General features: G+C 37.8%; 3 protein-coding genes and 2 long non-coding RNA genes across 8 annotated transcripts in view; 2 read left to right on the forward strand and 3 right to left on the reverse strand.

Annotated features, from left to right (window-relative positions):
* Positions 1–1,557: 1,557 nt before the first annotated feature.
* On the reverse strand, positions 1,558–18,757 carry LOC134675614 (gamma-tubulin complex component 3 homolog). Of its 3 annotated transcripts, none has more exons than XM_063533941.1 (18): positions 18,539–18,757; positions 18,036–18,202; positions 17,542–17,655; positions 17,122–17,263; positions 16,459–16,644; positions 15,626–15,708; positions 15,263–15,380; positions 9,406–9,537; positions 8,547–8,637; positions 7,981–8,138; positions 7,343–7,538; positions 6,893–7,032; positions 6,331–6,537; positions 4,728–4,945; positions 4,296–4,437; positions 4,069–4,183; positions 3,697–3,876; positions 1,558–2,951 (listed from the first exon to the last, which is right to left on the reverse strand). In XM_063533941.1, exons 1-18 carry the CDS (start codon positions 18,603–18,605, stop codon positions 2,921–2,923), a joined length of 2,487 nt encoding a protein of 828 aa, XP_063390011.1. In that variant the 5' UTR covers positions 18,606–18,757; the 3' UTR covers positions 1,558–2,920. The 3 variants fall into 3 exon arrangements, with proteins under 3 accessions (XP_063390011.1, XP_063390018.1, XP_063390025.1); XM_063533948.1 differs by having other exon boundaries at positions 1,558–2,953; positions 3,702–3,876; positions 18,539–18,756; XM_063533955.1 differs by lacking the exon at positions 18,539–18,757 and adding an exon at positions 18,380–18,499.
* On the forward strand, positions 10,292–12,494 carry LOC134675765 (uncharacterized). The gene is made up of 3 exons (XR_010099787.1): positions 10,292–10,787; positions 11,285–11,413; positions 12,296–12,494. It is a non-coding gene; the product is annotated as an uncharacterized LOC134675765 (long non-coding RNA).
* On the reverse strand, positions 12,178–14,062 carry LOC134675759 (uncharacterized). The gene is made up of 3 exons (XR_010099786.1): positions 13,697–14,062; positions 13,367–13,599; positions 12,178–12,447 (listed from the first exon to the last, which is right to left on the reverse strand). It is a non-coding gene; the product is annotated as an uncharacterized LOC134675759 (long non-coding RNA).
* Positions 18,758–19,028: 271 nt separating the features above from the next.
* LOC134675670 (probable ATP-dependent RNA helicase pitchoune) lies at positions 19,029–23,774 on the forward strand. Its single transcript, XM_063534001.1, has 9 exons — positions 19,029–19,432; positions 19,568–19,720; positions 20,147–20,308; positions 20,964–21,105; positions 21,401–21,563; positions 22,066–22,218; positions 22,480–22,647; positions 22,867–23,041; positions 23,599–23,774. The coding sequence occupies exons 1-9, from the start codon at positions 19,186–19,188 to the stop codon at positions 23,694–23,696; spliced, it is 1,461 nt and encodes a 486-aa protein (XP_063390071.1). The 5' UTR covers positions 19,029–19,185; the 3' UTR covers positions 23,697–23,774.
* A 310-nt stretch (positions 23,775–24,084) lies between these two features.
* Positions 24,085–27,048, reverse strand: part of LOC134675724 (transcription activator GAGA-like) — a 4,860-nt gene continuing 1,896 nt past the window's right edge. Inside the window, exons 4-5 of one of the 2 annotated variants that reach the window (XM_063534042.1) lie at positions 26,160–26,727; positions 24,085–24,432 (exon numbers count right to left, since the gene is read on the reverse strand). In XM_063534042.1, the coding sequence (XP_063390112.1) occupies positions 24,125–24,432; positions 26,160–26,727 (876 nt within the window). In that variant the 3' untranslated portion in view covers positions 24,085–24,124. Of the gene's footprint in view, positions 24,433–24,554; positions 25,803–26,159; positions 26,728–27,048 lie in introns of those variants that run through there. The other variant, XM_063534036.1, reaches the window with a different exon arrangement.

Below are 27,048 nucleotides of genomic sequence, written 5' to 3' on the forward strand. Positions count from 1 at the left end.
GAAATAGGTATGATTTTCAGGTAAAACTGCTTTTGACCAACATGCTCAGTCAAAAGCAGTTTTGCCTGTTTTTGTGTCCCGCCGAGTTTGTTGCCGGTCCCATATTGGGATACCCTCCTCCAATTGAGGGGGGATTTAAATCTTCTCGGGGCAGAGGTGTACGGTTGGAGCCGGTAAAGGTTTATTTGACGTTCATAGGCGCATTGTAATATGCCTACTTGAATAAACAATTTTTTATCTTTATCTTTGTCGGTTAAAAGTTCTTTTGACCAGTTCACACTTTTGACTGCAACATAAATACCGTATACACTATACAGCTGCATGAAACTCATCATCTCATCAATGAGGTTCTTATTTTTCAAATCAATATTTTATAACTAATCTTGTAACCCTTCAAGTGTAGAGGTACAATAATATAGAGAGAGAGGAAACGGGGGAGGGGCCAAATGACCGAACGAGATACACTTATAGAATTTTCAGGAGTAGCAGAGAAAGCGGTATTACTGCTCCTTGTCACAGTCTCACTTTTTGTTTGTTCCCCACATAAAATTAGTATGGTGGGCAACAAATAACCCGACCGAATTACGTAGATTGTTTTTGATATATTGTCAGGAATGTTAAAACGTGTTTTTAATACAGTCGCATTATGTATGTTTTGTCCCTCACGGAGGCACGCGTATACCACTTGTATAGGATGCTATCTTTTATGCCTTCAAGAAATATATTGTAAAAACGAAAGAGTCCACCAATAAGATAATCTATATCTATCTATATATTGCTAAGTCCTTAGCAAGCTTCCTGCATACGGCATCCCTGCTGACTTTTGTAGCTGGCTATCTGATTTCTTGAGTGAACGGTCGATCAGAGTAGTTATTGATGGCTGCTCTTCGGACCTCATGGCCATTGACGCCGGTATTCCTCAGGGGTCTGTTCTCTCCGCAACCCTTTTCCTGCTCCACATTAACGACATGCTGCAACCCAGCATTGTAGGTTATGCAGATGACAGTACGCAGATATTATGCAGATAGATATAGATTATATGGTAGATATTCCACCAATTCGCACGAAGCGCTTTGCTTCTACTTTCCTTATGCGCACTGCCAAGGAATGGAATTCCTTGCCGGCGTCTATATTTCCGTGTTCTTATAACCCGGCTACCTTCAAATCAAGAGTGAACAGGCACCTTCTGGGCGAGCTCGCTCCATCGTAGGCCACGTCTACGCCTCGGCTAGTCTGTGGCCATGAGTAAGCCCATTCATAAAAAAAAGTCAATTTAAATAAGCAATGTAGGTCACGGGAAATTGAGCTCTATGCAAATATACATAGGTCGATCCCTCACCGATCACGCTGTCGAATAGTTTACGCTAAGTTTGCAAAATTAAAAATATTACGTAATAGTAATAGACCGCTAGAATTTATCGACGATAAATTTGCACTGACTTGGCAGTGATAACGCATACATATCCCAATAGGAGAGCTAAACTTGACATAGCACTTGGCTTGAAAACTTACCGTTGGTAGGATTCTATTTCAGAGAGTATTCAATAAAACAAGTAATACTGTTCAACGTTTTGTCATGTTTATTAAGGGCGTGATATTTCAATTAAATTAAATGCAATAATAATGGCACTTATAGAGATTCATATTCATTCAAAGCTCTTTGAGATTATTTTAGTCTATGGCAAGTTTAAGGTGGGTTAACGCAACATATTCTAAATACATAAGGGATTAGAAAATAATTTTGGGTTTGACAAGTTTTTGTGGCCGTGGCAATCAGACCACAAATTTGTTAGAGCCACAATACGGCTCCTCAAAGTAAAAAAAAAACTTATATGCAACATATTGGAACAATATATTTGTGGTCGGATCGTTACACATATAGAGCACTGTTCCTTCTGAATATAATTCAATATCAAACAAGTTCTCACATTCACGCTAGCGTTGACATGACAGGACATAAAGACACAATATCACCATACCAGTATGAACAATTATCCTTTCTACACCCATTTTAGGAAGACTAAAGGAATGATTCAACATTAGAAAAGGTTGCCTATTATATAGTCATGACATGAAACATTTCATTATTGTGATTTTTCTTACATAGTCGGACCAAAAAAAGTCTGCAGCGGATTTGATAGCCCACGCAGTGCAAGTGTCATTTATACGTCATAATTTCATAGAAGTTTGACGTTTAAAATCAGACTTGCACTGCGTGGGCTATCAAATCCGCTGCAGACTATTCGTGGTCTAACTATCTAACTCTAATATCTTTTTGTGACGTAAGTTCAGACTAGTTGACAACAACCTAAATAAAGTCTTGGTAAGGCAAGTTACACTACAAATACGGGTATCGAAATTTAAACAATTAATGACAAATACCTACTAATAAGTTAAAGAGTGTTATTGCCTCCCTGTCGGAGGCTAAGACTCAATTTCAGTCGGTGCGTCATTAACTTAGTTTTTTTAGTGTAACTACTTAGAATTTTATAGTGGGATTTTAACCGGCTACTATGCCGGGCAGTTCACCAAATCACCATGTCTATCGTGATCGAATTGACATGCACCACCTGATTAGTAGTTTAATAAAAATGGAATTCCAAATTAGATCTAGTAAACTTAGGTACGTTTATTTTTCACATGTGATGCACACTAACAGTCCGTTATATTGGTTTTAGTTGTAAGGTCCAGGCCGCGTAGCCAAGATGCCAATCGCTTACGCTTCGTAGCGATCGAAACGCATCCGTCACTGTCGCACTAACATTGAAGAGTGATAGAGAGACATAAAGCTTTTCGCTGTCGAAGCGATAGCGATTGTAACCTTGGCTAGGCCGGCTGGTCAGCTAACCCGAAGACAACAGAGCTCCGGGCACGGCAAGCAGCCCAGAGGCGCCGTCTTTAGTTTCGTGATTACGAAACGTCACTTCTTCTTGGAGCGATCTATCACTTTACTCTGAAAACAAAACATTTTGTTGTTTACTTTTGTAGTCATTCAGACCAATATGTGAGACGTTTTTATGGCACAGTCAAGTACAGTATACGATGGTATGGTAGACGTAATATTGGGAATCTTGGATGGACAGAAGATACTCCTAATACTTGTCTCATCATGGCTACCAGCTACCAAATTAGCTTGGACGCATTATTGATTAATTCATCATAAAGTGGCGGAAGGAGTGTTTGTAGTGATGCCTTGTCGTAAGGGCCAGCTTAAGTGGCCGTTTTGGCAGTCAAGGGGTTAAATGATCCAATTGTCCCGGTCTTACTAAACCAGTTGCTGATAGGTGAAAATTACTTGAGAAACTTAGAGAGATGAGACTGCTCGTATCATCTACTTTAGTCCACATTAGGCTATTTCGGATCTCACTGAGCCGCTTGTGTTCATAGGTGAGCATTATTTGGGGATATAATCATTTTAAAAGACTACTGCACAGTACTTATATCAGTGTGACTGTACCACAGACAAAACATGCTCCAGACTGAGCATAGACGCGCTACCCCCTCTTCCACGCATACGGTAATTTTACTCCATGTTCGAGTCGAAAGTGTCTTTGTGTGACGTCCGTGTCTTTGAACGGACCAATCACGGCACGGGACTTCGCTCACCTCGTCCCGCGCACCCCCGCATTTTTGGCATCATCGGTTGCATGGAATAATTGCTCTAGACTCGGTCTAGAGGATTCCTAGTCTATGGACTGTACCTTAGCCAAGCTGATCCCGATCTCGCTGAGCCGCTTGTGCTGGTAGGTGAGCGGATGGTGCAGCTTGGCGTCGCCGCGCTTGTAGAAGTCGCTGTAGTCGAGCCGGAAGGCGAGTGTTTGCAGCGACACCTCGCCGTGGAGGGCCAGCTTAAGAATCAGCGATGTCACGTGCACCCTGAAACAGACGCAATCATAATATATTTATTTACTATGAAGAAAATTGCACCCCAAAAATGGTGTTACAAGCTTGACTTCTGGTGATGATTCTGTAGTTTTAAACTTTTTGAACGCCGCGCGTATCGTGCGCGCCGCGTTATCGTGAACCTTGCTGTTCGTTCGTTCATTCAATTTTGTAAGTTATCTTTACCTATACGTGCGAGCCCAGACATTCAGATCAGCTTTCCGACTTGTCAAGAACTGGTGGAACACCTTCCTTTCTTCTTTATCCTTGGCTTCTTCTGCAGCCGTGATAGCGAATTCACCTAAAACAATAATTTAACTTTCTAAAGAGTATAGAAGTAGAAGCAAAAGTAAGCCACAACAAAGTCTATTAATTAAGTATGTTAATCCTATGGCAGGGCAGTACGATCTAACCTCTGGCTACCCTTTCGGCTTTCAGTTGCTCTATTCGGTCCCTCCGGTCCAGTTCCGCGTTGATTCCTGCATTTAGCTTAGCTTCGAACCTCCGTAACGCTAGAGTTTCTGTTAGCACGTTTCCTAGGTAGGACTGCAGCTCCTGTGAACAACATAACAATTTTAAAATTCTAATAAACGACGATGAATTATAAAGTTTAAAACGATGATTGATTTTTGTAATGTAGGGCCTATTGCAAAATAAAAGACAAGCTATTTAATACTATTAGTGATTTGACACAAAATTACTAATGGTATTTGCGGTGTGTTCATTGTATTGACGGTGCGTCTAGCAACAGCCCGTCAAGGTTGCGGCGAGTACAGCGAACTATAAGATGCATGGACGAATGAATGCATGAATTAATAAAGTGTCCAATTCAGCGGGGTTTGTACCTGCGTGGTGTGGTGTATCATGGCATGCACGGCGTGGCGCTCCAGCGCGGCGCGGTGCAGCGCGAGCAGCGCGTCGAGCGGCTGGCGGTCGGCGGCGGCGCTGAGCAGCGCCTCCCACGCCGGCTCCACCGCCACACCGCTCGCCTCCTGCAGCGCGCCGCACAGCCGCAGCGCCTCGGCGCGCAGGCACGACACGCGCCGCATCAGACCCCACACCTCTGCGAGGACAGTTCCGTTTTATATCACAGCTCTAACCATACCAGGCGTGGCTAACTCCGCGATTTCGTCGCTTTACAACAGGTACATCCGTCCCACACCATTGGTGGCTAGCCATAAGCCGCGAGCAGGCCTATGGAACTCTCCGCGCGAGCTCGGATTTATACCTACGAATCTGCTCCCGTTCACGGTAGAAAAGCAAGCCAGTTGGTTGTCACACGCGCTCACGCACGCACGTCGCGAGCCGCACTGTCAATTTTTACGATAGTTACAAGCTACGTAGATACAATTGAATTTCTTTAGTTAAACATATAGTGTTTATCACGACAAATGTATAGTTAGATATCTATATAATTGAATAGGTAGCAAATTTTAAATTTAGGTATTGGGTAATGTTTATTTTAACTTTTAACTAAGGTAACTTTACACATTTATGCTCTGGTTAACTTATAATTAATTACCTATATTCATGGGTTTTCTATTATTTTTCTTTATTGTGTACTCGTAATATTCATCTCTATCTGGTTTTAAATTACACGAAGTTTTAAAACTAAATTTTTGTTGGGATCATTGCGCGGTTTATAAAACGGCGTAAACACTGTGGTTACTGCAGGGACATATGACCTTTTAAAATTACTATTTCGCAAACACTAACGCATAAACGGAATATTAGATACATTTTAAGATTTAGCTTTCTTTTATTTCACTCCGCTGTTTAAGTAGGTATTTGTTTATGATTTTTAAGCGTCATCAACCCTAGCGTTGTGCCGGTGCGCGCGGTGCATGGAGCGGCGCGCTGAAGGTCACTCCATTGTATTTTTGTTTAGGTATCTAAACGGTAGGTATTTGCGTTTTCTTTGAGAGATAAGTATCTGTTCGTAAGAACTATTATATAATCTGTGCCGCGAGTGGCGGTGTCGCCACCTAGCAGTCATATCTAATCTAATCTTAACAGACGCGTTTTGTTAGAGAGTGAATCTTCTGTAGGTACCTAGTACTATTATTTATTCTGTGACCATACCTACTTGAAGGTCGAATGTTTTGTAAACATCCGGCGATAGTGTGGGACGCTCGTCTTTATTGCACAAAGCTATCAGAGTTTCACTCATTATCCCTTTTAATTTGCAATGTAAATTATACGGAAGTCCTCTGAACTGATATTAGTAGGAAATACTCACCAGGCATATGCTTCAATTTCTTCTGCAGTATGGCGTGATCGAGCCACGCGTCGTAGAGGCTCTGCTCTATGCGTTTGACGCGCTACAGCTGGCTGAAGAGCGCGTGGTACCGCGCCACGCACGACGGCGGGAACATCGCGCCGAGTGGGCTCGACACGTGGATCTCTACACAGGAGTCCTCTGAACTGATATTAGTAGGAAACACTCACCAGGCATATGCTTCAATTTCTTCTGCAGTATGGCGTGATCGAGCCACGCGTCGTAGAGGCTCTGCTCTATGCGCTTGACTCGCCACAGCTGGCTGAAGAGCGCGCGGTACCGCGCCGCGCACGACGGCGGGAACAGCGTGCCGAGCGGGCCCGACACGTGGTACTGCAGCGCGAACACGTCCCAGCCGCATTCGTCGCGGCCATCGCCTGGTGATATTATCCTTACTATATTTTCATTGTAACTAGTCAGAGTGAGCGTTCGTCATTATAAAGGAAGAGCAAGTATATTCGTTCTTAAGAAAAAAATGCCACTATTTGCATCGGCGGACTTTCTCTGATCAGATTGGGAAAATCCTGAAGAAAGGTCAAGAGCACCCTAAACCGGCGAGCGTGTATGGGGAATGTTATGAAAGTGAAGGAAGCGAAAGAGGTATGTCAGGATCGTAGCCAAGTGGAAATCCGTGGTCTATGCCTAGTTGCCTACCCCTCTGGGAAATAGGCGCGATTATATGTATGTATGTGTATATTAGCATAAATTTAATGCTAATGAGTATATAATTACCATTGTGATACAAGTTGACCTGTAAACTCTCTAACACATGCGGGGGTTCGTACTGCGCAGAAGTGGCGCGCACGGCGGCTTCCAGCGTGCAAGTGAGGTTGTGCACGAACAGAGACGTAGCTGGCTTGCTCAATTCGTCCCTGAATCACAACGAATTCACGTTTATTTACCAAAAATAGTTTACGTAGTCATTATTTCATTATAATAATTAATAAGATTTACGAATGATGTTAATTGTACTGACAATGGTTTTAATAATGACGGTAATACCAACGTATTACTTGTTTAAACTGCGTCCGGGCCGTGCGAGTAAGATCGATTTTAAATCAAGAGCGCGGCGTTCAACCGGTTAAAAAATCGAGTTCTTTAAAAGTTCAGGGATATAATCACTAATCAGTTATATAATACAGGTCAAAGGGCTTGTGGTCTCGAACAAGTGTCAATACTGACTTCAACAGCGTCATGAGATGGTGCACGAAGTCGCCCTGCGAGAACAGCAGGTAGCGGCGGTGCGCCACCAGGTGGTCGACGATGTGGTGGTGCGTGGTGAGCGCGTCCAACAGCCGCAGGGACACCACCGAGTGGGCGTCAGCCACCGACGACCGGAACCCTTCCGCCTCCCACCAGGGTACCGTGGAATCCGATTCTGGGAACAGATGTAAGTTCACATGCATGTGAGGAACGTACCTAATAGACAAGCGAATCTGGATTGAATATGAAGAATTTGGGGGGTTACAAATTTAGTAATATCTGAACCATAGGCCATATGGCCGGGAAAACTGAGTTGTCCATCAGATAGTCGAACTTGATTAGTTCTGGTTTCAATCCAACCTCATATGTGTATGATGATCAATTTGTAATATTGATCGGGCTGTTCATCTGTAAACAATAAATACCTTATATGGCTGATTAAACGAATAATATTCTGGCTTTTTAATCTCTTTTAGGTTGACAAAATGCACTTCTGCTAATGCCATTCTCGAGTATGATTAGTTACGAGTTCTAGAAATGCAATAATCCTCCAGTTCATGGGGAAAAAGTCTGTGCTTAGCAGCAGTAACTACAAAACCTGTCAAAAATCTACTGACCAGTGGTATGTTTCAACAAGGCCTCCAAGCACTCGGCGTGGTCGCTGGGGTCCGTGGAGCCCTTGGGGCACGCCTCGCGCATGAACACCACGCTCTTGCCCGTGGCGAGGATCTGCGCCGCCTGCTCCTTCGATATGAACGACGGCATCATCCATTCCCTGTAACAGGTTTTTGTTTGTACCTACGAACCAGGAGGTCCTGTGTTCTAATCCTGGTTGAGTTATGGATTTTTTCTATGGATATGAATAAAATATACATGTGCATTATATTTATTGTTGTCTTAGTACTCAACAAGCCTTATTGAACCTGCTGTGGGACCAGGTCTAATTGTTATACTTATAAAGTTTTTTTTAATTATTTAGGTATTTGGTAGCCATGTATAATTATTTAGTTTTTAATTTTATTGTCTCTTATTTCTTGCAAAGTTCAGGACACTGTTGAAACTAGAATTTTAGTATAGACCACAACTATGGGAGGGTCAATTCACAACCAGCTATTAGCTTTGTCAGTATTCTCAACTTTCGGGAAGCAATAACTGAGAACCAGTTTTAATGGAGAAAACTCACCTGACTCTATATTTGTCATGCCACATTCTTTCTATCTCTACGCTGCTTCTGCTCTCAATGAAGAATTCATTGAAAGGATCGTCAATTTCGCCTGAAACAAACATATGCTTAAATCTACAATCAACCACTTAAGAAAAAAAATATCTCTTAGATGACTTAGATGATAGTAAGCAATAGTGGTTGCACGTGTGTTGCCGGCCTTCAATATGGGAGTACTCTTTTCTATAGGTAAGGTAGTACCACAGACAAAACATCCTCCAGACTGAGCATAGTCGCGCTACCCCCTCTGCCACGCATACGGTAATTTTACTCCATGTTCGAGTCGAAAATGTCTTTGTGTGAAGTCCGTGTCTTTGATCGGACCAATCACGGCACGGGACTTCGCTCACCTCGTCCCGCGCACCCCCGCAAAGTTGGCATCATCGGTTGCATGAAATAATTGCTCTAAACTCGGTCTAGAGGATTCCTAGTCTATGGGTAGTACTTAAGCTGTCCAATGAAGGAAGGTTTTGGACATACACAGTTGAGGACTGCCAACTGTCTAAGTGGTGAAAATGGAAATGTTGTCACATAGTTATGGCGGAAAGAACCGGCAGTGATTAATCCGAACAATTTCTCGGATTAGAAAAAATAATATCACAATAACTATCTTAATCGAATAAATAGCGTCTAACCTACTTAGGTAAATAAGACTGAAAAGTATTAAGGCTATTTTTACAGAACACAAATAGCCCAACGATTTCTGAAACGACTGGTTTAATGCTTTATTGCCGCACACCCAAAGCTGTTTTATTCAGATAAAACTTACGACTGATTAAGCAGAAAATTCGTCTTATACCCCATATTATAAAGAACATACCATGTAAGAGCCATCTAGTGAGCATCAGCAGCAGAGGGTAAGTAAGCGCAGTCAGCAGTCGCCGCGCCAGGACCACTACTCTTTCATCTCCGTGCCTCACGAAGCGGTGTACGCAGGAAGCCAGTTCACCACCTGTAGATAATAAATAAATATAAATAAATAAATAAATATTATAGGAAATTTTTTACACAAATTGACTAAGCCCTAATTGGGTAAGCTCAAGAAAGCTTGTGTTGTGGGTACTCAGACAACGATATATATTAGGGATGTACCGACTAGTCGGGAAAGCCGACTATCCGGCCACATTTGTAGTCGGCGATTAGTCGGCGACTAGTCGGCAAAAATGGCCGATTAGTCGGCACTTTATTAGTGAGAGAAAAACAGAAAAAAAGAAATCAACAGTCAATATTTACCATATGATAGGTATATTTTACTAAAATATCTCTTCAGGATGCATACAAAAACTTTTGTTCATATAATTGACCGTTTGATCGTTATCGTATCCAGGTGGGCTGGTGTTTTCCTCTACAGAGGGCCGATTTTTGAACTTTGACCACTTGATTTCGTGTATTTCGTTAAATGATGTCTCCACTACTAGGCGTTTAAATTCTACTAACAGAATTGAAATCGAGTGGCCAATACCACTAGATTCCAAATTTCGATCGCTCGTATTTCAAAAAATTGCATTTCGCCGTTTTCCACCGATTTTCGAGTGATCTAGCGATCGAAATTCAAAAATCGACCCCCAGGTCGATCTCAACTGATTCTCGTGTAATTTCATGGCCAAGTTCGATAGTTAAATGATTTTATTATTATTCAGTTTTTTTTAACGGTGGAGACATGGGGAACTGTTCATGTTATTGCAAAGTTTAGAGACTTACAGCCGTATTCATAAACAGTTAGAGCATTGATCATCAGTTGCTGATAACCGGATGTCACAAAACGTGATTCATAAACACTTTTTAGCGCTAAACAGTTGATCATCTCTTTATTAAATCCTCGGAAAGTTACGGAGCCGAGGACCCTTCTTTATCTGTTTATTATCTGCTATTTTACAAGATGGCGGTCACGAAACAGCTGATTTTGGCAAGAGTGACAAGAGCAAGAGCAAATAGTACGTTTTGGTTAAAATCCCAAATGTGAATGGAAAACAACTTTAATATGTGCAATTACGTATTACATACCTGGATATAGTGCGAAAATGGCGCGAAACCTAAATATCCCGCTTTTTATAAGTTGTTTATGTGATTTTGTGTATGGTGATTTTCGTTTAACCAAAATATCGAAGAAGGCAACAGAATTCTATGATCGCGTAGTCGGAAAAATGCATCATAAACGGAGCGAGTTCCTCCCTCACAGCTATTAGGCGTTTGGAGAAATAGGTAAACCGCCAGATTCACTTAAATCTATGCGGGCCAGCTTCATTGCTCGCCATACAATCGCATTTTCGAAACCAAGTTTGGCTTGGCAAGTAATATTAGAGCGTTCCATGTTCCTAATTAAAAATATTTGGAGGAGTCGCCATCGTCGGACACGGCGAGGACTTACTTATATTTGTGCGTAAACCCTTTAGTTATTCATTATTACCACTTGCCAGAAACGTTGTTTTTAATTTAAGATCAGGGTGTTCGCATTTCGCAAACTTAAATTTAATTGCATTTCTTGCGCACATTATACCTACCTATATAATATTATAGACCCTGTAAGAGTACATCAATCTCGTTCATAGTTTGCAATTGAATAACTAACCATTATACCTAATGAGATTATAATATTTACCATAAGTTAACTTGTTTTATAGACATATTTAACCGACTGTGTTTAATAAAAAATATCACAGGTAAGTAGGCACTACTTAAAAGTATCAACTTATTTACAGGTAAAAGAAGTGTGCACTCTTGTCAGTCTGGTAAAGTGATGAAAAATCTGAAAAAGTCACGGGTATATGCAGTCATTGCATAGGCAGTTTGCTCAATATTGGCTTTGAGCATAACAATTTGGCCTCCAGGTAAAAATATTGCAAGCTGAACTTTATAGAATGAAAGTTTCATTTATGTCAACTAATTATTCAGTATAGTCATCCAGGTTGGATTCTATACCTACCTGTTCTTGACGCTAAGGTTTCCAGTGCTCCCAAAAATGCACTGTCGGCTATTTGTAACTCCGCTAGTTGCCTGTAGGCTGCAGTGCTTAATATCAGATGGGCAGCACTAAACTTGTCCTTGTCATTGTCTGGTATTCAAAAATACCTTTTAATTTTATTCTACATAAGAACCATTAATTACCAATATTATTTTTGAACTTCTTTGAACTAGGTACATAGCATGAACTTACCTATGAATATCTACTTTACTTTATATAAATTGTACACTTTCATCAGAACAATATTGCAAACACATGAATATCATAAATATGTGCAAAATAGGGTCCTACTTTCCTTTTTAGAACTCTCAAAATGATTTGCTATTATGGTATTTATATGAAAATTTATTTTCTAATAATAATCTGGTGCTTTATTTTATACATGGTATGGTGTGACATAATTTATTTTAAGTACAGGAAACATCCCTATTGGACTGCTAGATACATTTAAGATTTTATTGCATTGTAATTAGAAAAATGGAATTTTGAGTATTTCAATATGGGTACAGTCGCCTGCAATAATATGTTACTCTTCGAAGGCTGCAAAAATGTGCAATGCTCTTATGGGCCTTTGTTGTGTAACATATTATTGCAGGTGACTGTACATCATTAATAAAAATTGTACAAACCTTAACAAGTCAAAAAATATATTTAATTAGTAAAATAAAACACCAATTAAATTAGAACAATTTTATTACTTCAACCTAAATCAAGCTAGGTTTTCATTTTGATGTTTTTTTTCTTTTAGGTTTCTTGCTGATTTCCTGCTGGGACTTGCAGTGTACGGAGTCAGTTACACTTCTCTGACCAATATTCACAGCTGTTCACAGGCCACAGCTTTTCTTCCAAAGCCTGGAGTTATTCAACAATAACAGTGGCTAATGATGGTACTTTCAGGATCTGAAAAGATGCAATAATTTGAATAAAAGTATTTTTGTATTCAACAATTTTCTTTAATTTTTAGCTTATGATATAATGGATGTACTTAAGTTAGGGTCACATGATTCAATATAGTTATGGTAACTAAGTATCATTTTAAGCTATAGACAGAGATCAATATGACTTCATTTATTATTCATTACCTATTAGGTACTATAATATGATATCATTGTACATTGACCTTGCAAACTCTCTGGAATAGATGTCCAAACTGTCTGATGAGATATAGATTAGCCAACTTAATTATAACCAACTGTACGCAGAAAACATCTTATTTTTAATCAGCAGGTACACAGTATCTATACACACACCTGTACACTGGTATTTAAATACTGCCTAATTTGTGAACCATCCTTCCTCGTAGTAAGTAGGTTGGCTAGGTGATCGAGTATAATAACCATCGCATTGTTCCATGCATAAAATAAATACCATTACAAAATTATTACTAATGACACGATGACAAGAAGTAAACTCGCGACACAACGGCTTGTTACAATAAAACATCACTTGTACATATAATTATCATTTGGTTCCATTGTATGGTTAAGAAATATAATACCTATAATAGGTAGGTACCTATGCATAATTTTAAACAAATACACCAAGCTCCACAAAGCACGGATAAATTTACCAAATTTATAAGTGTTATAACCTTTAAATAATGTCAAAGCCGTCAATGCAAGTGTCAATCTTAACATGTTCAGATACTACATTTTATGTTACGTACCTATGTCTATAATATATTATAAATAGATGGTCATGCCCAAAATTTGAACTGTACCTAGAGTTATCATCAAAATCGCTGCAGACTTTTCTTTGTCTAACTCTAAACACTGCAGGTATGTAAGGTAAACAAGAAAGTATAGGACATTGTTCATACCTGATTTAGTGAGTCTGAATGGACTTCGTTTTGTTGACCCGTTGTGAATTTCTGCCGCAACCAGAATAAATTAGTGTGAACTCATGAACCATTATTCAATGGTTCTTCTTGCGGAGGCGAGTGGGGTCTGGTACGGTATCTGGCTTCGACTTCTTCTCTTCGCTAATTATGCACTTCTCGGTTAGTTTGAAAGAACCCCACTTCTTTCGACTCCATTCCACATAATATTGAAACTAAAAGCAATAAGATATAGGTATATCAACATTGCAGTGAACTCATATTATTACTTGTTGCTGTATAAGATACTTGTCTGTAAACGTAGTTACTCACCAAGTTTTATAAAATTTCCGGCCATGCAGCAATCTTTAATTATTTTTGTGGCACAGAAGCTATTTTAATAAGAGATAATTCCGAAAATTAGTCAAAATAGTAAATCAACTTCTTCATGATATTACGATTGGCCGCTAGTGCTGCTGTCAAACTTTTTTTTTAATTTAATGTTCAGCCATATTTTAGTCTATGATGCGCCAAGATGCCAACATAACGCGTCTAATCTGCTTATTAGTTAAGAAGCCCCTAATAAACGTTTATAAATCATGGTTCTTATCAACGGCTTATTAAGCCTAAACAGCGGATTAGCTAATAAGCTGATCATTCCTCATTTAAGGATTTTTTATGAATACGGCTGTTAGTTAGGGCACGTTGTTCGTAAAGATGCTGACCACAGGGGATAGGTTCTTAACTGGCGACTACATACGGAAAATAGAGCTTTGGACAGTGTTGCCAACTCGGATTTTGAAAAAATGCTAGACTTATGTCTAGATTATGCCAAAATTATGCCAAAGTTTTTTTAAATATGCAAAAAAAAATTTTAAAATATCAACTTGAAATTAGATACTTAAAACACATACATATTTCAAATTTGCCGCCTTTTTCTACTGACAAGATCTGCTTGACCAACTTTATATAATCCGTCGTCGTCCATCCGTCCACAAAAGTTAAAATTCATATGAAAATATGAACCACATAAGGCGATGGCGCATATTGTTGCTGCCAATTTGGTGCAAACTTGGCTTAGACTAAATTATGGTAAAAAATATGCCAGATGCTAAATGGAAAATTTTGGTGCCAAAGCAAGTGAAAATATGCCAGATCTGGCATCAATTATGCCAATTTGGGTACACTGGCTTTGGAAATACCTCCTATAAGCTGACAAAGAAAAGAAAAACAGAAAAACAGAAAGAAAGACAGAAATTGAACGAAGATTCTTGTAATAGGTCTTTGAACCTGTACAGAATACCTTTTAGCTAATATGATGAATAGCGCAACCAAAGGAGCAAAACTATTGTTTTTCACCTGAACTATATCACCATATAGACTTGTTTAAGTCATATAAAACTGTAAATAAGTATGTACCTACTATTGTGTGCCCTTACAGGGTGTCATGACATGAACTGGCCTTTTAATTTGTAACACTTAATTATGTACATGACAATGCAATATTGAATAAATTACTAAATGACTAAACTTATACGAAACTAATGATCTGGCCGACTAGCCGACTAGTCGGCCGACTAATCGGCCATTCGAGCGCCGATTAGTCGGCTAGTCGGCCAAATCAATAGTCGGTACATCACTAATATATATATATAATATAATATATCAAATATATGTATATAAATATTTAAGTACATAGAAAACAACCATGACTCAGGAACAAATATCTGTATCATCATACAAATAAATGCCCTTACCAGGATTCGAACCCGGGACCATCGGCTTCATAGGCCAGTCACTACCAACTAGGCCAGACCGGTCGTCAAATAATAATTATGTTACACTAGTAATATTTATAGTTTTTGTTTGGTATGATGTTGGTAAATTTGGTTGATATACCTTTTTTGTGGTAAGCAGTATGGGCAATGTTGGCAAGCCACGTCAGCCGATGTAGAGGCTCTTGGGCCCACACTGCAACCCTCCGCAGAGTCGCTCCCCCGCCGTCCCCTTCACATGCCTAAAATGTAAAGATAATAATTATTAGTTTGATTCTGTACAGGGACTCTGGCCAAGATAACAATAGTACATCAACCAAGACCAAACGAATAGAAAAAGTGTATTGGCATGACTTCGGCACGGCTGTTGTCCGGAGGTTTCCAACCGAAAGCGATGGTTGCGTTATTGGTTACCCCTCTTCTAATAGTATATCCTATCCATTTCCGCACATTTCAAGTTAGTGATAGGTTAATTTAATATACTAACCTGTGACTGAAGGAGAGCAACACTGCGATAATACTCTGTAAGTTCGTCCCTTATTGATGACACTAAACCTTCACCCATCAGACCTGAAAACCCCCCAATTTGTCATTATATTCGTACACCTTATAACTTTCTGAATGAACAGTACAGATGGAGATATGTACTATAATTAATTTATATACCTTTTTAGGGTTCCGTACCCAAAGGGTAAAACGGGACCCTATTATTAGGGTTCCGTACCCAAAGGGTAAAACGGGACCCTATTACTAAGACTTCGCTGTCCGTCCGTCCGTCCGTCCGTCTGTCACCAGGCTGTATCTCACGAACCGTGATAGCTAGACAGTTGAAATTTTCACAGATGATGTATTTCTGTTGCCGCTATAACAACAAATACTAAAAACAGAATAAAATAAAGATTTAAATGGGGCTCCCATACAACAAACGTGATTTTTGACCAAAGTTAAGCAACGTCGGGAGGGGTCAGTACTTGGATGGGTGACCGTTTTCTTTTTGCTTTTTTTTTTTTTGCATTATGGTACGGAACCCTTCGTGCGCGAGTCCGACTCGCACTTGCCCGGTTTTTTGAAATTATATTGTACTGTTATTGCTTTATCAGAGGGTGGTATTCCATCCTGTCCAATATCTTTGTACAATGTGTATTGCGTATTACGTCTTACATTTTTGCTTAATGAGAGAGTGAGATGCAATGACATGCAATTGGACAGGACAGGTGGAATGACACCCAGAGCCAGAAAACAAAAACAATTGATGAGAATGAGAGGCGATTATATAAGAGCTAAAAGAGATACCTTGTTTTTTAAATTACTACAAATTACCTTGAGGCATTAACCCAGAGTTGGGGTCAATGAACTCTTTGAGCCTGTCATGGAGGAAGCCTAGATGCGCTATGCGCGCATACAGCATCTGCATAGGTCGGGGCCCATTGCAGGCACCGCGGGATTTGATCCCTGTGGCTGCTAGAACTACATCTCGGATGCAACTACGATCATTGGATCCACTATCTGAAAGTAAAATAAGTTATAGACATATGTGTGTCCATATGAAGCAGAAAATTATTGTGACTAAAGTTAATAATATATATTTTTCTCCAATACGCGCGGATATATGGTTATTATGTTCGTGACAATAGCTTGCACACGCCTAGCCATTTAACCATTTGACATTCCCTTCTAGTTAGTTCGAACTGTAATTCTTATAAATATGTTGCCGCTATGGTCTAAAGGGCTAAGCCACAAGCCCTGGATTTTCGTTCACCTTAGATCGGCAAAGTGCCCTTAAGTGCGCAGCGAGCGTGGAAAGTACTACTATATATCCTTCAGCCAGAATAAGAATTACTGGCCTTGTGTTCATAAAATGACCTTACTTTTCTTGGCACTTTATATCACACTCTGCCTGCAATTCCCTATCTCCCAGCCTCGCTCGAGAAAATTTACCATAGTAAATGGAGAACATTCTCGAGAACTCCAAATGTACTATACCTGTTGGCAGAGCTAATACCATGTTGCTTTGGTTTGATGGAAGACTATGATTGGAGCCCAGTTTTGCTAGATTGTTTTCCCAACTTGATGCAACAGTTACCTTGCTGCTAGTACTGGAAACTGGTATACCATTACCAGATTGCTAAGGAAAAAAAAACATCAGTGTGTACTTTTTTTTACGTATCTTGGTATTATAATATGGAACACAAAATAACTTGTAAAAATGCTGATTTGTCATTCATCTTTTGTATTATTTTCAAACATAGCTATGAAATCAATCTCTATTCAAAACTGATTTGTCCATTTAACAGCTAATATATTATTGTAACAGCTTAATAAATAAATGCAAATTTAAATAAATACGATTTTCAAAAATTATCTTGTAACATAATAAGTAGGCAAGAAAGCCAATACACTTACTAATGAAGGCAAATTTGGAATCGGAAAAAGTTGATGGGTGGATTGTTTGTCTTGCTTTGACTCTGATAATGTCAGAAGTAAAGTTAGTACTGCAGCCCGCTGTTTGAAAACCATCTGAAAAATTACCAATGATGATGAAATAATACTTTTTTACACAAATTGCATTAACCTAGCAGCAACTTATATAAGTCGGAACCATCACAAAAGGAATTTGTGTATTGTAGTCTAGTTTACTTTCTTAGTTGTTTGTATGATCTATGTAATGGTGGATTTGCATGCCTAATGTTTGTTAAAAAGATTGATCAGTCACTTGCAAGCACACCAGAGATAATATTGCAGTTGTAGGCACAGGCCTTGGTGATTGATGGCCATATTTGGTTTTTAAACTAGAATTATCACTTGAACAATGTTATTGTGATAAAAATGAGTTTTATATGAACTAGTTATAATAATAAAAGTTTAAAAACCAAAATAATTTTAAAATAATAACTTACACATTGCTTCAATTTAGAATAACATTCATCAAATTTTTCTGCATCTTTGGCTGATTCTGAGAAAAGATGAGAGTGTATCTTGGAACACAGCTGCCTCTCATCTCGAATCGATCGAATCTTCTTACCAGTAGGTGTGAGGTATGACACTGCTAATTCATGAGCCGCATCTTAAACAAGTAACTCATTTTTTAATAAACATTTTCCACATACAATCAGTACATTCTGTGCATTACAAAATTTTAATAGGATATAAAAAAATTGCATTTTTAATGCCCTTGTTTCTACTGTAGTAGGCGATGAAATGCAGATTATGCACGTAAGTAATGCACATAAGTAGTAAGTACCTCTTTTGAATAAGGTAATTAGATTTCTAAAGTAATCCTGGATACTATTCATAGGATACTGCTTTATTTATACATTAATATTCTAAAATGATAAATTATGATATCAAGTTTGTACAATTAGTTGACAGTTATAATATTATTTTGAAAATGGAATCATACCTGGATCTGACGATAATACCACGCATAATTTGCGTAGTTGTTCACTTATACTACTTGACAAATCCATATTTATATTAGTTACAATCTTAAATAATAGTTAGACTGGTAAAAACAACTCAATTCATCGCAATTCACTTGTTATTTTAATTTAAATAATGTTGAATTGTTGATTGAAACGAAATTATAATGCCAAATACGACCATTTAAACCATAAACAATTTAAGGGCGCCATACACGAGCTGTCAGGATTCTGACAGGAAAGGTCCGAATTGTTGTTTTAAAACCGTTGTATTTACGTAGCAAAATTGATGAAATAGTGTCTCGTAACTACGATTCCGCAATAATTCAAAATAAAAAAAATAATTTTAGGTTTCTGAAAAGGACTCCGATCGTTATGTTTTCTTCCTATATTTAACATAAAATAATTTTCAAACATATGATTTGGACCATATATTAACTGTAAAAAAAAAAAGTAGTGTCAACAGTGTCACTGTCACGCACATGGTGGTGCTTGTTTGTTTGCGATGATCGTGTTGCATTTATAATCATCAGTTTTCCAAAAAATAAGCTATATGAAATGAATTATTGTTCTTTAAATATTTCATAGTTTTGTCAGATTTTAAGTATCCATGTCAAAATAAGTTATCATGTCCGAAGAAAAAACATATCCAAAATTTAAAAGCTTAAAGGATGAACTCTCCAAAACTACTTTGAAAGCCATTAAAAATATGGGCTTTAAGCACATGACTGCGGTACAAGCAGAAGTAATACCCACAGCACTAGATGGTCGTGATGTAGTGGCTACAGCAAAGACTGGTTCAGGAAAAACTTTGGCTTTCTTGGTTCCAGTTGTGGAATCTATAAGAAAACACTTAATGGATAGTCCAATCACAGGTGCGACAATTTTTTTAATAATCTATGAAGAATGATTTATCAAAGAATAAAAATATTATACAAGTTTCTTGCACCTTGTCCTGTCCTTGTCCTTGCATTGTCCAACAAACATAAAGATTTTTTAAATAATTTTAGGTACATTATGTATTGTTATATCACCCACAAGAGAGTTAGCTACACAGACATATTCAGTTCTGCAAGACTTACTCTCATATCACAGCACAATCACATCAAGCTTGGTCATAGGAGGCGAGAACAGAAAGAAACAAAGTGCTGAGTTATCAACAGGTAGTTTACTGTCATTATTCTCTGTGTAATGTAGAAGGCCAGATCATTCTCTCTAGTGCAACTGGTCTCATGTTTATGATTGTATCATTTCTGTGAACTTATGTCATCTCAGCCATAAGACGTCCACTGCTGAACATAGGCCTCCCCCTTGGACCTCCATACGTGCCGGATGGGGAGTGAATGCCATAATCGCCACGCTTGGCAGGCGGGTTGGCGATCGCAGTCGAGTACCTACACCGAATTTGAGGGACGCTGCTGCCCGTCCACTGGTGGTCTTGGACGTAGTTTAAGGACATACCCGGGTCCCCGGGGTGAACTTATGTAATACAATACAATATAAAACAAAATACATTAGAATTAAAACAAGTGTACCTATGCAATAAAATTTTAATAGATAATAATATTTGCCCATTATCAAAATTACAGGTGTTCATATAGTAGTGGCTACTCCAGGCAGATTATTTGACCATATGCGCACAAAAGAGTTTGATTATACACATGTCAACTGCTTGGTCTTGGATGAAGCTGATAAAATATTCCAGTATGGGTTTGAAGAGGATTTGAAACAAATTATTGGCAGGTTGCCAAGTAAGTATTAAATGATGTTAAGGTTGGAAGGATGCTCAACAATGCATAATATTTGAACAACTTTGTCATTGAAGTAGTTCCTCAGTTAGCTTATAAGGCTTATGTTGTCATTTATAATAGACTTCCTCTTTAGCAGTTGTGTCTTTTTATCCATTGTAGGAGGTAGTTTATTTTCATCTTCACCATGGGAGTCATGGGAATCTAATTAATATCATTATTATAATATAAAGTAGTTTTTAACCCTTTGACTAAAGCGGGCGCGGCTAAAGTCCATTATCAACCTTCATGCATTCCAACAAGGTTCATGATGACGCACCGCACACGATATGCGTTTCTAAGGGTTAATGAGTATGTGTCATAGTGGCTACATTGTTTTATTGGTGGTATATAGTTATTACAGGGGCTGTGCTAGATTAGCCGGATCCTCACAGAACGAGCAAACGCGCGAGCGAGGTAATTTGCTCGCGCACGTAGACGTGCCTCGGCCGAGGGCGCGCGCGATTTACCTGCTTTGAAATATTCAAGGCCCTATTCAATCATGTAGGACTTTTTGCCAGTTTTTGATCCCCTTCCTCCCTTATGTAAGAAAATAGTATAAGCAGCCAAACCTCCCTCCCCCTACAGATTGAATGAAATTTCATGCTTTGGTTTTCAGGACAAAGACAAACAATGTTATTTAGTGCTACAGAGGCAGAAACCACACAAGCTTTGATAAAGTCAGCCATGAAAGATGATGTCCAATCTATTAACATGAGTGAAGATAATACAAGAGCAACAGTTGAAGGATTAAAACAGGGGTCAGTACCTAAACTTATGTGATATTTCAATTTCAAAGCCTTTTATTATCGAACATACATACTATTTAATACAATATATATTTATGTGTTTGCAACAACTCTCGGCTTGACATGTCCTTTTGATACAAAGGCCTCCTCCATTGCCTTCCATACCTCTCTGTCTCTGGCTGGTCGTGTCCATAGTGGACCAGCAGTTTACTTTAAAACTTATGTGATATAGTTAGCCTCAATTGGCAGTCTACATGGTGAGTTATTAAATGAATTTTCAAATGAACTCTTAAAATTCTTGTTACAGATATGCAATATGCGAGACAGAATATAGATTACATTGGTTACATAAATTATTGAAGAAAACAGCATCTTTTAAAGTAATGGTCTTTTTCTCCAGCTGTAAGTCTGTAATTTTCCACCATGAATTCTTTAGCAAATATTGTCAAGTTGCAGTATTGTGTATTCATGTAAGTAATCATAATTAATCCTACATTTGAAGCGAATTTGTCATTTTATTGATTTGGTTAGCAGACAGGTGAATTAAATCAAGAGTTTGAAGCAATACTCAGGGACTCCTTGTTCTGAAGTCAACAATCTTGTTTTGGATTCTGTTAGCTCAAATCAAATATATTGGAGTGAAGCTATCATTCTGTGTTTAGTTTTATAACCGTTTTTTTTTAATGTATGCTACTTTTAAGGTATACCTATGGGCCACTAGTTGCCCGAAAATTATGTTTGTCATTTCATTTCATTGAAATAATTAATAGGAGAAAAATAATTCATTACTTGTAAATAAGATAGTACTTATGTGTTACAGTATTTATTAACTAGTGATTGAACATTCTGCCCTGCCTGGGACCTTTCTAATGAGCCCAAACTTTAGTGGTTGCGTTTAAACACTACACAAATATACAGAGTATAGCAGAGTAAAAGTATGTTATCTAATAGGGACTTTTACTCATGTTTTAGGGAAAAATGAACCAAGCTGATAGGACAGCAACTATAACAAATTTCTACAATGCCAAGAATGTGGCATTATTTTGCACCGACCTAGCAGCCCGTGGTTTGGATATACCTGAAGTTGATTGGATTGTTCAGTTTGATCCTCCAGCTGACACAAATGTAAGTAAAATCGATTATAGATGTGTATCTAAATTGTAGGTGTAAACATTCGTCCCAAGCACACCACAACCACATATTAAATATTGTACCTATTTACATGACTATGAGAAAGCTTTACGATTTCAGATGCGCGCGGTCGCTATTGTAGGTATAATCCGTCGCACGCGTCCGCGTCAGTTAGCCTTGCTCTCGGGCAGCAGCTATCGGGATTTCATTGGAAGCATAGTCAGGAAATTGGTAAACTATTTGTTAATTTTTCAGGAATACATACATAGAGTCGGAAGAACTGCAAGAGGCGTAGGAGCTGCTGGGAACGCAGTCTTGTTATTGCGGCCAGAAGAAAGAGAATTTGTTGATTATTTACAAGACGCTAATATTTTCATGGACAAGTTCGAATCGTGGAATCGTTATTATAACTTACAGCCAAAGGTACATCCTAGATTTTAACTTGTGTAAAACTTTGTCCGCTTAGGCAATTAAGAGGGCCTACCGCGAACTGAAGTGCGCAAACGGCATCTTTCTCTGTCACTCTAAATTACGCCTTAATTGGAGTAAAAGAGAAAGATGCTCGCAATTTGCGAAATTCGGTGTTCGCGATAGGCCCTCTGCTGCGGACTTTTCATAACCAAACCAGTTGTTTATTTGCAGTTAGACGCAGCGTTCAGCGATCCCAATTTCCACAAGTTAGCTGTAGACGCGATGGAAGGCTACATTAGATCTTTTGAAGTCAGAAAACTAAAACATGTTTTCAACTTGTTAACCTTAGACCTTGACGCTGCTGCACGGTCCTTCGGATTGAAAGAGAAGCCTGATGTCGATATTCGTAAGTATTTGGATTTAATTTACCTACTTCCAAAATAACTTGTGCAGTAGAGGTAGTTATAGCTAAGGGTGGTATTCCACCTGTCCAATTTGTATTTTGTGACACGCAATTACGTTGCACCAATATATTGGACAGATGGAATACCGCCCTAAAGAAGCGTTATAGTTGTCTAAATAAAATTGGTGCTTTATTATTTCTTTGTTTATGCTTCGGTACAGTTAGATAAACAAAAAAGCTGGTAAATATTGTTGCGCACTAGATGGCGTTACAAAAAGTTTATTCGTTTCATATTTAACTTTTGGCGATCTCGAGTAATTTCGTACATTGACTCGCCTGTTTCTATCTCTATCCCATGCGTGTAATTATATGATAGTACTATTTTTTATTCTTTGGTGCCGGCGGTCAGTACGCCACTGTGAGCGGGAAATCAATAGAAATACGCGCGTGCGATAGATATGATATGGCGGGTCAGTGTATGAAATTATTCGTGTGCTTAGGATCCATACTTTATTAGTGGATACTTCGTTAGAGATAAACCATTTTATTTTTGTTTCCAGACGTAGGATTTAATAAAAAGCACAGACCAAGAAAGAGAAAAGCAGCAATGTTAACAGTTCCATCTGCACCAAGCACTAAACACGCTAAACAGCTTTAGTTTAAGTGTCAAAGATGAAGAAATATTTATTAAACTATGTAAATAAACGAAAGATTGCGTTTTAAATAATGTATATTATATACTGTGTTTTTCCTTATTCAATGATTCATGTCAATTTTACGGTAAGAATTAAATATCTATCTTTGACTAGACATTCTATGGGAGATATTCCTAATATATTTATAAGTACAAAATCTAAGTCAAGACTTGTAACTATACAATATAGTTAGTGTTATAGAAAATAAATTAATTTAGGAACTTCGTAATTTTATCAAATATTTAGATTACGTATCAAATGTGTTCAGTAACTACATTCCAAAGTCTACACATTCTTGCCTAGTTAGCCTTTGATCTTAATAATGTGCCATGTAGATACTGTTTTACACAACTTCACACATGTTTGACACAGGAGACATTCAACAATTCACTTATTTCGGCAATACGTTCATTTCATAAATGCTATTCTTCGATAATTTCTCATAGCAATCCTCATGGTTATGCTGATGGTTGACGGCATATATCATAGTGTCTATAGTTTCGACAGTAGCTGGACATCGATTTAGTGAGAAGTACTGGACGCACCTCCACGAAGTTTTACCATGTGTTGTTGAGTGTTTTGTATATACAAAGTTCATATGCACTAACTGTTTATGTCCTTTTCGGCTGTATATGTATTTATACCGCACTGGTAACTGTTGATTTTCGCACGTGTCATTCACAACCAGGGACAGGGCACCTGTAATAATAGATTGGAATAAATGTTCAACTAACAAACTAATAAAATAAAGCATTCTATCAAGACAGCATTATAAGCATTATGGAATTATTTTGATCGCAATAAACATAGACGAGTTGTCGTTTTATAAGTTTTATTTGTAGAAAATGGATATAAAAATACATTTACTTAAATTCAAACCACACAGAATACAAATCCACACATGATAAAAATAATAATGTAGATATCATAACATCACAAGCCTGCTCTCTGACTTCGGCTAATAATGATTTAATAAAGGTTTACATACTGGTCACCTGACAATGCCAAACCAATCACTTCAAATATTAGGAATGTGAATCATATTTCAGTCACAAAACACGAGTCAATGTTCATATAACGTAACGTAGAGATCATAGATTTAAGATAAGAATATACTAAGATTAAACCAAATCACCTTAATATCAAAATTATTCTTGACATAAGGCAAACAATTGGGGAGCTCTTATTTTCAATAAATAATCATTAGACTAGAATATGAGCAATTAAGTCTTTGACGTATTTTTGAGATGGCAGAAATAATGGCACAGTATGAATTTTCATACGAATAAATGCATATTGGAAGATTGTAACAATTTCTTTGCACATTACAATGCTTTTTAATTTTTCATTCTTAGTGTAATTGGCACTTGAGAGCTGCAAAAGCTCACTATCACAGTTAATTGTCAATAATATAAATTTCATTGTGCTTTATAGTTAGGTACTTCTGGAGAAAACGTTGTTTTCTATTTTTGTGTATGTCAATTATGTAGTAATTAAATATTTTAAAACCTAACATGATTAAGAATAAACATTGATCTTATCAAAAGACTTTTCCGAATGATATCCTTACTGAATTTCTTGGTCCCAGAAATCAGAAGTGTTTAGAATCTATGATTCAATTATATTTCTCAATTAGAGTATCACTAAAACCATTACAAATATCTCTTAAACTACATAATTAAGACATCTCTTTAGAGGTCTAATAATGTAAAATATAATAGTAAAAATATGTGTTGATGCCTATGGTGCATAATAGTCTCCTTGAAACTGTGATACTTTGAGTATATCATTGAAATGTATTTCAAAACATGGCGATTTACAAAATGGTAGTTCACAGGCACTACACATAAATCTGGTATCACGCCTTTTTCCGATTTTCCAGCATAGTCTGCAAGATCTCTGGGGGTACTTCTTTTTGCCATCTTCTTTTTGTGGTATGGTTACCAGTCGATGTTCTGCTCTGTGGCTCGGGTAATCTTCATGTGGGTTAGTTCTCAACGTGTTGTTAGCCACTTTACCATTTACTAAGTTTTTTAGATCGATGAATAGTGAGTTCAGACTGGGACAATCTGAAATCACGATGGGCATTTTCATTACAACATTTGCAAAACATAAATGATTTCAGCAGTTAAGTATACAGTAATGTTGAAAATGCCATCGTGTTTTCACAGTATGTAGGCATTGCAAAATAAAATTGGCGTAATGTTGGTGAAAATAAAAATGATTGCATTTTCAACACAATCCTGGGTGTCCCAATATTTGAGATACCCATAAATAAACAAACAAGCATCGGTAGTTAAGCATAACTTAAAAATAACCGAAACAAATGTCTATGATCATGTAGGTGGTCTTTAAACAGTAGCATAAAAATAAATGTGTCTAACTTACATCTAGTTTAGAAATATATAAAATGTTATATTACTTACTATCTTGCGGAGAGTGGTAATCTAGTCCCATTGATAAATCCTTTTGTCCTTCAAGAGATCCATCATAATTCTTTGGATCATTGCAAATAGCTGGGTCAGTGACTATGATGTCACTGTCATCACATTCAGTTTTTAGATCTAGTGCACATTCAGATTCCTTATTTTTGTCATTGACATCTTTTATTGTTCTGGTTATATGTGTGTTGAAAGGTGTTGTAGCATCTACTGGTACATCATACACATTTCTTATATTATCATAGTTATTAGAATGTAGATGAATGTTTTGTTTTTCCTTAGTTTTGGGTCTCTTCTCTACATTAAGCACATCTGTGTAGTAATTTTTTTGAAGAAACTCTTCAGATTTCCTTTTTAAACTGCTTAGCCTCTGAAGTTTATCTATAAATTGCTGTTGTTTAAAAATATCCTGCACATCATTTTGGGAAGTTTCCTCACTTCTAGTGTTTTCAAAAGATTCTGTAGGACATGGTTCCGGCTCAGGAGTGGAGCTTGGTAATTCATTATCATGTTTAGATAAGTTTTGTTCTCTCTCATTATCTTCTTCATCAGTCTGAAAAGTAAAAATATATGAAATTACTAATCATTACTATTCCTAGTTTATGGTAGAAAAAATTCTAGGTATTGCAGCGTTACGCTTTGGTAGAAACCTTTTTTTTTATGAGTCAATTCCCGACGGCTGGTTTGACAAGTGACAAAAAGAAAAATAAAAGAACGGGACGTCAACGTAAGAGGATATTTTATGCATAATTTCAAAAGCTTTTCATGAAATAGAATTAATTTGGCTTATATCGATGGCAAAAGTTTTAAACGGCCATTAAGTATCGCTTTAGTAATTGGGAAAACCGCTTTTTGTCGCGGGTAAGTCCGTTTG

Source organism: Cydia fagiglandana, chromosome 2 (genome assembly GCF_963556715.1).
Source record: "Cydia fagiglandana chromosome 2, ilCydFagi1.1, whole genome shotgun sequence".
NCBI lineage: Eukaryota > Metazoa > Arthropoda > Insecta > Lepidoptera > Tortricidae > Cydia > Cydia fagiglandana.

Coding starts and splice junctions, on each gene's coding strand:
- LOC134675614 (XM_063533941.1), bottom strand. CDS start 18,605: ATGGATTTGTCAAGTAGTATAAGTGAACAACTACGCAAATTATGCGTG. Junction 8,638..9,405: donor CACTAGATGGCTCTTACATG/GTATGTTCTTTA, acceptor TGTTTGTTTCAG/GCGAAATTGACGATCCTTTC. Junction 4,438..4,727: donor TGATACACCACACCACGCAG/GTACAAACCCCG, acceptor TGTTGTTCACAG/GAGCTGCAGTCCTACCTAGG.
- LOC134675670 (XM_063534001.1), top strand. CDS start 19,186: ATGTCCGAAGAAAAAACATATCCAAAATTTAAAAGCTTAAAGGATGAA. Junction 19,721..20,146: donor AAGTGCTGAGTTATCAACAG/GTAGTTTACTGT, acceptor TCAAAATTACAG/GTGTTCATATAGTAGTGGCT. Junction 23,042..23,598: donor GAAGCCTGATGTCGATATTC/GTAAGTATTTGG, acceptor TTTTGTTTCCAG/ACGTAGGATTTAATAAAAAG.